The sequence below is a fragment of the Argentina silus genome, assembly GCF_951799395.1.
Source record: "Argentina silus genome assembly, chromosome: 19".
NCBI classification, from domain to species: domain Eukaryota; kingdom Metazoa; phylum Chordata; class Actinopteri; order Argentiniformes; family Argentinidae; genus Argentina; species Argentina silus.
In genome coordinates, this window is record NC_139673.1 from 430,147 (window position 1) to 440,319 (window position 10,173).

Here is a 10,173-nt window from a genome sequence, read left to right on the forward strand (position 1 = left end):
CTACGTTCCTAAATGTGTTTATCTCTGATCTCAGAAATGTTGTGCAGATTGACAGAAAAAAAAAAAAACATATTCGTCACGTGACGTGACCGGGCCCCGGGCGATCACAAGCGGAGGCGGTGGTTTGTGACAATCTACCGAGCGTGTGGGTACCGATGGAGGCGCGGCAGGAGCGGACCGGCTGCTTACCGAATCTGATTCAAGTTCAGCTTTTCACGGGAAAATGAGAGAGGACGACCCCGCGACGAAGTAGGGGAGGCCCGTTGTTTTGTTTTCATACGGATTTGACCCCCTCCTCTCTTCTTTCGAAAGGAATTCCCCCTCTCATCAGCCCCAGTATCGAGCCCGTTGATGCCCGGTCGGTAACGGCGACTTACTCCGTTATCACATTCACGACTGTGCCACCTGTCGACGCTAACCGTGCGCATGTGGAGAGCGCGCTCCCGGTAAGGACTTTGACCGTCGTTCAGCCGGTTTTCAGCCCGTGCGCTGTGTCTGATAGCGGAGGGCTTTAGAATGTACCGCGCGATCAACGGCGGAGCGAGACGCGCAGGGAAAAGTTCTACAACTAATTAAAGTATATAGCATTTATAACCTGGTTGCTTTAACTTTTACTAAATAGATTTCCTCTAATCTTTCCTAACAGTGTTTAATATGCAAGTGGTATATAGCCTATGCTGCGTAATTGACGTAAAATAGAATTGTAAAATAGTTTATTGTCAGTGTTTAATTGTCAGTGTATTATTGTAGGCTTCCATTGAATGTAAGCAGGAAAGAAAAACATTGTTATTAGTAAGATTTTATTTATAATCTATCTGTCTGTCTGTCTGTCTGTCTGTCTGTCTGTCTGTCTGTCTGTCTGTCTGTCTGTCTATTTATCCATCTCTCTCTCTCTCTATCATAAATACAACGTTACATATTGTATTCATATGCATAGTGCAGATAGGGGGGGGGGGAGGGGAGGTGGGGAGGGGAGGAGGAGGAGGGGAGGAGAGGAGAGGAGAGGAGGTGGGGAGAGGAGAGGAGAGGAGGTGGGGAGAGGAGAGGAGAGGAGGAATCTATTGGGATGCATCCCCAGTCAGTCAGTCAACCAGTTAGTCAGTCAGTCAGTCAACCAGTCAGTCAACCAGTCAGTCAGTCAGTCAGTCAGTCAGTCAACCAGTCAGTCAGTTAGTCAGTCAACCAGTCAGTCAGTCAGTTAGTCAGTCAACCAGTCAGTTAGTTAGTCAGTCAACCAGTCAGTCAGTCAACCAGTCAGTCAACCAGTCAGTCAGTCAGTTAGTCAGTCGACCAGTCAGTCAACCAGTTAGTCAGTCAACCAGTCAGTCAACCAGTCAGTCAGTCAGTTAGTCAGTCAACCAGTTAGTCAGTCAACCAGTCAGTCAACCAGTCAGTCAGTCAGTCAGTCAGTCAGTCAGTCAGTCAGTCAGTCATTCTCTGGAACGTTCCGTCAGGCAGCATCACACAGTGACCCCAGACCTTCGACCTTTGACCCCTGGCTCAGAGTCAGACATATTTCCAGCAGTTTTAGAACAGTGGAAGATTACAACTGGTTAACTTCCACTGGAGATCAAAATTCCAACAACTAGGCTCAGTCCCCCCCCACCCCTCAGCCCCCCCCCTCTCCCGCTCTACCCCCCATCCTCAGTCCCCAGTGCACAACCCCCCCCACCCCTGAGACCCCCCCCACCCCTCAGACTCCCCCTCTCCCTCTCTACCCCCCATCCTCAGTCCCCAGTGCACAATCCCCCCCCCTCTCTACCCCCAACACCACCGGTCCCACCCACTCCCTCAGCCCCCCCCCCCCCACACACACTCCCTCAGCCCCCCCCCCCCCACACACACACTCCCTCAGCCCCCCCCCCCCCCCCCCCCCCTCCCTCTGACCCCTTACATCTCTATTAATACACTAGTCTGTGTTGAAGATGTTTCCCACCACAACAGCAGTTGTTTTGCGGGGTGTGTGTGTGTGTGTGTGTGTGTGTGTGTGTGTGTGTGTGTGTGTGTCCAGACATCCGGTTCCAGTCATCAGACTCAGTGTTGGTCTCTAGTGGTCAGTCTGAACCTCAGGGTCAACAGCCTTCATCTGGGACAGGACACACACACACACATACACACACATACACACACATACACACACACACACACACACACACACACACACACACACACACACACACACACACACACACATAGGAACAAATTCGTCACTTCTGGTGAATGTGATGTATAGGTGTTTGGCTTCCTGTAGACTAATGTACTTCCTGTAAGCGTCTGCTAAAACAAATGGAACGGAAAGAAGTTTCTTGTTGAAAGATTGAAAACATTGGCAGCATAAAGACCAGAGGGTTTTCAACTCCAGTCCAGCCTGCACACTGTGGTTCTAGCCCCTCACCAGCACCTCATCCATTGCTTGATGATGAGTTGTGGTGCTAGTCCTGGGCTGGGGCTGACACCTGGAGTTGAGCGCCCCTGGTGGACACTGGTTTATGGGACACAGGTTAAGCCTTCAGAGGAGGTGTTCCACTGAAGGTGTTCTTCAGGACGAGGACTAACCTGTGTCCAGTTAACCTCAGTCCTACTGTGGCTAGCAGCAGGGGAGGCTGGTGGAGGCAGAACCATGTCTTACACTGAGCCCGTCCTCCGATTTCTACCTCCAGCAGCCTCCCCTGGCCAGTGAGAAGTGTGAGGTAACATCTGTTCATCTTTCCTCTCCTCCTCCAGATCTCCCTCCTTCATGGCCACCTCTCCTCCCTCCATCCTCCCCTCCCTCCCCCTCCTCCTCACCCTTCTCCTCCTCCTCTCCCCCCCCCCGGCCTCCCCCTCTCGCCCCCACTGGCCTCTCCAGCGTGTCCCCGTCGTCCTCCCCCAGGACACAGAGGACCGCCCCGCCCCCCTTTTCCGGGGCCCCGCCCCCCTGGAGGTCACCTCCCCCTGCGACCCCGAGTGTCACCGCAAGGCCCCGCCCCCCAGCTACTGGGACCTCCGCAGCTTCCTGTCCTACGAGACGCTGCACGCCGATGGTCACCTGACCGAGACTGCCGTGGGGATCTACGGTTACGCCCCGACCCCTGTTGCCGCCGCTGAGACAAGCCCCGCCCCTGCTGCACCCGCCCGGCGAAAACGCCAGATCTTTGGGCACGACGGGCGGTTCAGCATCGTGGGGCGGGACTTCCTGTTGAACTACCCATTCTCTGTGGCGGTGAAGTTGTCGACAGGGTGCTCGGGGACGCTGGTGGGCGAACGCCACGTCCTGACCGCCGCCCACTGCGTCCACGACGGGAAGAACTACGTCAAGGGAGCGCAGAAGCTCCGCGTCGGCTTCCTGAAGCCCAAGACACGGGATACGCCCTCCTCCTCTTCCAACTCCTCCTCCTCCTCCTCCTCTGCACGGCCGACCGCAGACAAGATGAAGTTCCAGTGGATCCGTGCCAAACGGACCCACGTTCCCAAGGGTGGATCAGAGGCAACGCCAACGACATCGGCATGGACTACGACTACGCCCTCCTGGAGCTGAAGAAGAACCACCAGCGACGCCACATGAAGCTGGGCGTCAGCCCACCCGCCCACACCCTCCCCGGGAGGCGGGTCCAGTTCTCCGGCTACGACAACGACCGGCCTGGCCAGCTGGTCTACAGGTCTGTCTGTCTGTCTGTCTATCTGTCTGTCTGCCTGTCTGTCTGTCTGCCTGTCTGTCTGTCTGCCTGTCTGCCTGTCTGCCTGCCTGTCTGTCTGTCTGTCTGCCTGTCTGTCTGTCTGTCTAGCCTGTCTGTCTGCCTGTCTGTCTGTCTGTCTGTCTGCCAGCTGGTCTACAGGTCTGTCTGTCTGTCTGTCTGTCTGCCTGCCTGTCTGTCTGTCTGCCTGTCTGTCTGTCTGTCTGTCTGTCTGTCTGTCTGTCTGTCTGCCTGTCTAACCTGTCTGTCTGCCTGTCTGTCTGTCTGCCAGCTGGTCTACAGGTCTGTCTGTCTGTCTGCCTGCCTGCCTGCCTGTCTGTCTGTCTGTCTGTCTGTCTGTCTGTCTGCCTGCCTGCCTGCCTGCCTGCCTGTCTGTCTGAGAGTCTCCAAGGCGACCTGTCTGTCTGTCTGTCTGACCTGTCTGTCTGTGTGTGTCCAGGTTCTGCCGGGCCGGTGAGGAGACCTCTGACCTGCTGTACCAGCATTGTGACGCCCAGCCCGGGGCCAGCGGGTCGGGCGTCTACGCCCGGTTGTGGGACCGGCGGCGGCGGCGCTGGGAGAGGAAGGTGATGGGCGTGTTCTCGGGTCACCAGTGGGTGGAGAAGGACGGCCAAGCCACGAGTTCAATGTGGCGGTCAGGGTCACGCCCCTAAAATACGCCCAGATCTGCTACTGGATCAAAGGAAACTATGTGGACTGTAGGGATGGGGTGAGAAGGAGGAGGAGGAGGAGGAGGAAGGAGAAACAAAGGACATGGTTGATCAAGATGATGATGATGATGATGAACACCTATTCTTATGTTAAAACACTTTCATTGTCTTTCATTTTCTCTATTGAAATATTCATTAATACAGTCGTCTGCAGGCAAACATATCATTTGTGTATACACACACACACACACACACACACACACACACACACACACACACACACACACACACACACACTCCTCCTCCGATGTGATGATAATCATATGATCAAACAATAATGCTGTGTTTAAAGTGTGGAAAGCCCCTCTGATGTGGTAGGAATGACTCAGAGAGGAGGTGGGGGGGGTTCTCAGAGAGGAGGTGGAGGTGGGGGGGGTTCTCAGAGAGGAGGTGGTGGTGGGGGGGGGGTTCTCAGAGAGGAGGGGGGGGGGGTTCTCAGAGAGGAGGTGGTGGGGGGGGGGGGGTTCTCAGAGAGGAGGTGGGGGGGGTTCTCAGAGAGGAGGTGGAGGTGGGGGGGGTTCTTAGAGAGGAGGTGGGGGGGGGGGGTTCTCAGAGAGGAGGTGGTGGGGGGGGGGTTCTTAGAGAGGAGGTGGGGGGGGGGGTTCTCAGAGAGGAGGTGGGGGGGGGGTTCTCAGAGAGGAGGTGGAGGTGGGGGGGGGTTCTCAGAGAGGAGGTGGTGGGGGGGGGGATCTCAGAGAGGAGGTGGGGGGGGTTCTCAGAGAGGAGGTGGAGGTGGGGGGGGGTTCTCAGAGAGGAGGTGGGGGGGGTTCTCAGAGAGGAGGTGGAGGTGGGGGGGGGTTCTCAGAGAGGAGGTGGGGGGGGGGTTCTCAGAGAGGAGGTGGGAGGGGTTCTCAGAGAGGAGGTGGGGGGGGGGGTTCTCAGAGAGGAGGTGGGAGGAGGAAGAAGGTGTACAAACGATAGTTGGCCTTTCATTTCCTTTCCAACTCATACAGGTTTTAAACCACTGATCTGAAGATTGCACTGTTAAACTGTTAGACTGTTAATCTGTTAAACTGTTAATCTGTTAAACTGTTAAACTGTTTGACTGTTAGACTGTTAATCTGTTAGACTGTTAGACTGTTAGACTGTTAAACTGTTAGACTGTTAGACTGTTAATCTGTTTGACTGTTAAACTGTTAATCTGTTAGACTTTTCCTCTGTAAAGGCTTGTTTCCTGTAAATGAATGTAACCCAGCAATCAACCAAAGGTGCTTGTCTGCTCTCTCTCTGTCTACTCTCCAGGGGAGGCTGGTGGAGGTAGACATCGGAGGCTGGTGGAGGTAGACATCGGAGGACAGGGGAGGCTGGTGGAGGTAGACATTGGAGAACGGCCTCATTGTAATGCATGGAACGGAATCAGGAATAGTATCAACCACACGTGGTTTCTGTTCCATGCATTACAATGAACCTGTCCTCCGATGTCTACCTCCACCAGCCTCCCCTGCTTCTCCCCTGTACATAGCTTGTTATTGCTCTGAATAATCCTGTGTTCATCCGCCCCCTGCTGACTAGAAGAGAGCACTACAGGTGACTGACACAGACCAACGTATTACTCAATACTCCTCCTCCAAGAGATGCACTTTGTCAAACTCCGTTGTTTTAACATTATGGGAGCTAATATGTGTTTCTGAAACAAATCTAGTACATGCAGTATATCAGCTTTATAAACGCTTTTGGAAATAAAACTTCCCTTGCTGTCTGATTCTGGTAGTGTTTCTGCCTGCTTCCACTCTGAGCTGATCACCATTTCATGTAGGCTCTGCCTTCCTCCACACAGACGGAGGAGCAGCCTACTTCTAACAGGGCTGCCTCTCCGTGGCAACAACAACAACAACAGCATCATTAGGTGTGTTTGGAACATTAGAAAAGACCTGGTCATCACTCTCACTGAACCCACCTGAGGTAAGACAGGAACGCTGGTGAATGTTCCCTGTTGATGGTGAGGCCTGTCTGACTTCACTGGCACTCAGGTCAACAATGCTCTCACGCCTGGCGATGGAAAGGCCTTCGTACGCACGGCAGCGGTTGGGGTGCGTAATACAAAAAGGCTTGTGACTTGCAGAATAGAATAACCCCCCCCCCCTCCCACCACACAGACACAGAGTTTGTTTTCCCCACAATGAACACAAGGCGCAGGAGGCAGTTGGACAGCTTGTTTATTATTTCAGATGTCAACAGCATTAAAACGCTCCCGGAAGTCAAATACTGTAAGGCCCCGCCCCCTTCTTCCCACAACCACTCCCACTGAACATTACCATCACATGATCACCCAGGAGGCCGCACTGCATCCAGGGATATGGCACATTGAAATACATGAGTTTTGAATCTCTAAAGCCTCTCATTGACTTGTCCAATCCTCTCCTCTCTCCTTGTATGACTCTTACACCTCATTGGAGGATAAGGTCTGGTGGGGGGGGGGGTTGGAGGAGGAAGAGGAGGAGGAGGAGGAGGAGACGAGGAGGAAGGACAGGAGGAGTCCAGGTGGGGCTGTTGAGATTCGCCCAGGAATCTGCTCTCAGAAGCAGGTCAAGCAACACTGACAAGACACCCTTCATCCTGGAGACAGCACTGGTCTGATATGTGGGGGGGGGCGGCGGCTCTGGGGGGCACCACCCCACAAAGCTGACACCCACCCACTAATGTTAGATCAGTGGCTAGTACTCAAGGGAAGGGAGGAAGGAAGGAGGAACGCAGTCTTAACATTGGTGGACGTTGGAACAAGACCCCTAGACTGGATGAATGGACCTCGCACTGACACCTAGTCTCCAAGGCCGTCTGTCAGCCAGTCAGTCAGTCAGTCAGTCAGTCAGTCTGTCTGGTTTAAGAGTGTGAAGGTGCAGCAGTGAGCAGAAACATGAACACCCCACCCCCCCCCCGAAGGTCATGTGATGGCGTCCCCGTCCCCCCGAAGGTCATGTGATGGCGTTCCCCCCCGTCTGAAGGTCATGTGGTCCGTTCCATCCAGTCAGGTGGTGTGTTCAGCTTCAGGCACAGAGAAGAGACCGCATGGTGCCCGACACGTTACCATGGAAACGCCAGGCCGGGCCGGAGGTCGTTGCTCACGGCGCCACCTGTCGCCCGGTACCCGGCGTTTCCATGGTTACAAACAGATACAGGTAAAACACAGTAACAAAAAGGAGGATGAGTGAAAACAGCCGACAGGGAGGGGCTCTCCTCCAAGTCTCATCCTTGATTGGCTAGAGGAGCCGAGAGTCTCTTCCTTGATTGGCCGGCCGTCCTGTCGCCTGACGAAGAGAGCATCTTTGGTAGAAGTCGGACACCAGGCCGGGCCGGGTCTCTATGGCAACATCATCAACATCATCATCATCACTTTATCTCGTCTCCCGTCGTCTAGGCAACGGCGAGGCAGCAACAACAATAACAAAAACATCATCATCATCATCATCATCATCACACAGCGTAATGCCCTGTGTTCTTGAAACCGTATACAAAATAAAATATTCTTTAAATAGGTATAAACATCGCATGAAAAATAGAACCGTATCAAAACAATATGAGTTCACAGTCAATCCCACTCCCGCTCCCTCTCCCTCGCCCCCCTCCTCCCCCCACACGCTCCCCCCCCTGCACATCCATCCATCCACCAGTCCGTCCATCCATCCATCCATCAATCCATCCATCCAGAGTTCTCAGGGGGACAGAGCGAGGCCTCTCCCCCAGCTCGGGGCTCCTGGGCTGGGCCGTCACTGGGACTTGAGGCCCAGGCCGTTAGTGGAGGCGGGGTAGGAGTAGGCCTTGCCCAGAACAATGCGGTCTCGGAGCAGCTTGAACAGGACGTAGTAGTTCCAGAACAGGATGAGGCCCAGAGACAGGGTGTGGTTCCAGCGCTCAGAACGGAGCAGGGAGTACAGCTGGTACAGAACCACACTGGACTCGATCCAGATCAGGAGGTTCAGGATCCGCAAAGGCTTGTGGAACAGGAACTAGGAGAGAGAGTTCAGGAAGAACTACAGGTCAGGCGGGAAGAACTACAACAGAGACCGGAAGAACTACAACAGAGGCAAAAAAGAACTACAACAGAGGAAAAAAAGAACTACAACATATCCAAGAAGAAGAACTACAATAGGACACACAGGAATAACTGCAAAAGAGGAAATAACTGTGACGCACACACACACACACACACACGCACGCGTGAACTTTGTGAGTAACTTACATAAAACCTAGCATGGGAGACGTCAGAGGGCAGGGCCACGTTGTAGGGTCCCACCGCCTTGTACAGACAACGACTGTGACGCACCAACACGCCCTGAGGCCAGATAGTACTCTCTGACCACCTATACACACACACACACACACACACACACACACACACACACACACACACACACACACACACACACACACACACACACACACACACACACACACACACAGTATAGTGTTTGTAGAGCTACTATAGAACAAACAGCGGCTTTGAGTACCAGCTGAATATGCAAATGAGGTCAATACACTATTTACAACCTGTGGTCATTTGACACTGTGTGTGTGTGTGTGTCACTCACGTGTGCTGGGGGGCGTTGCTGTAGGAGCCGTGCTCCAGCCTCTGCCAGCGGCCCAGGTGGGCGGCCGAGCGGTGCAGCAGGTCACAGTAGGCCGGCGGGAGCAGCTGACTCATCAGCATCACAAACGCATTGATCCACACCATGATCAGGTGCTCACATGACCACCGCATGTCGTAGTACTGGGTGCTCTGGAGACGGACACACACACACACACACACTGTTAGCCCTTACCCTGACCCCCCCCCACCACCACCACACACACACACACACACACACACACACACACACACACACACACACACACACACACACACACACACACACACACACACACACACACACACCCAGGCCCACCTTGACGAAGCAGAGGGGCAGGAAGGCGACGTAGTAGGCGCTGAACAGGGAGTTGAACAGAACTTCTTTGATGCGTCGGTTGAAGTCGGTCCTGAGCTCCTCCACCTCGGTCCGGATCAGGTCCGGAGAGGGCGGGCAGGTGTGGGCGGGAACCGGCGCCGGGCTGGAGAACTGTTCCCTCAGGTTCTCTTTCAGCAGCGACAGGAAATCCTTGGGCCTGGACAGGAAGTAGGGCCCGTCTGAGAGGTCCTGGTCCGAGAGTCCGCAGTCCGCTGGTACCGGCTGGGCCCGGCCCTCCTGGTGGAAACAACACAGAGGCACATACACCCCGAACCTGTGGTGGGGGGGGGGGGTCAATACATCATAGGTGCAAATAATGTATCTATATAATGAGTGTGAAATGTAATGAGTGTAGTGTGTGTGTGCGTATGTTGTGTGTATGTGTGCCTGTGTACTGTGTGTGTGTGTGTGTGCGTGTGTGTGTGTGCGTGTGTGTGTGTAGCGTGTAGTGTGTGTGTGTAGCGTGTGTGTGTATGTAGTGCGTCTGTGTGTGTATGTAGCGTGTATGTAGTGTGTGTGTGTAGTGTGTGTGTGTGTGTGTAGCGTGTGTGTGTAGTGTGTGTGTGTATGTAGTGCATCTGTGTGTGTATGTAGTGTGTGTGTGTATGTAGCGTGTGTGTGTGTATGTAGTGTGTGTGTATGTAGCGTGTGTGTGTATGTAGAGTGTGTGTGTGTGTGTGTGTGTGTGTGTGTGTGTGTGTGTGTGTATGTAGCGTGCGTGTGTGTGTATGTAATGTGTGTGTGTGTAGCATGTAGTGTGTGTGTGTGTGTGTGTGAGACTCACGGGTAGCCCAGGAAGAGCAGGTTGAGGACAGAGTGGTTCTTGAAGAGGTTGAGCAGGGTCCAGCA

The 10,173-nt window shown here is 53.9% G+C and overlaps 2 protein-coding genes across 2 annotated transcripts in view; one reads left to right on the plus strand and one right to left on the minus strand.

Annotated features, from left to right (window-relative positions):
• Positions 1 to 338: 338 nt before the first annotated feature.
• On the plus strand, positions 339 to 4,708 carry LOC310819490 (serine protease 23-like; the record flags this gene model as incomplete). Its single annotated transcript, XM_083690792.1, is given in 6 exon segments — positions 339 to 446; positions 2,725 to 3,449; positions 3,452 to 3,638; positions 4,114 to 4,286; positions 4,289 to 4,383; positions 4,703 to 4,708. Coding segments are annotated over 6 exon segments (1,206 nt in total). The 5' UTR covers positions 339 to 426.
• Positions 4,709 to 7,980: 3,272 nt separating this feature from the next.
• The window catches only part of tmem39a (transmembrane protein 39A), an 8,145-nt gene continuing 5,952 nt past the window's right edge, over positions 7,981 to 10,173 (minus strand). Inside the window, exons 5-9 of the mRNA XM_083691219.1 lie at positions 10,109 to 10,173; positions 9,265 to 9,598; positions 8,911 to 9,098; positions 8,562 to 8,682; positions 7,981 to 8,328 (exon numbers count right to left, since the gene is read on the minus strand). The exon at positions 10,109 to 10,173 is cut by the window's right edge and continues 90 nt beyond it. Coding sequence (XP_083547345.1) covers positions 8,089 to 8,328; positions 8,562 to 8,682; positions 8,911 to 9,098; positions 9,265 to 9,598; positions 10,109 to 10,173 — 948 coding nt within the window. The 3' untranslated portion in view covers positions 7,981 to 8,088. The remainder of the gene's footprint in view (positions 8,329 to 8,561; positions 8,683 to 8,910; positions 9,099 to 9,264; positions 9,599 to 10,108) is intronic.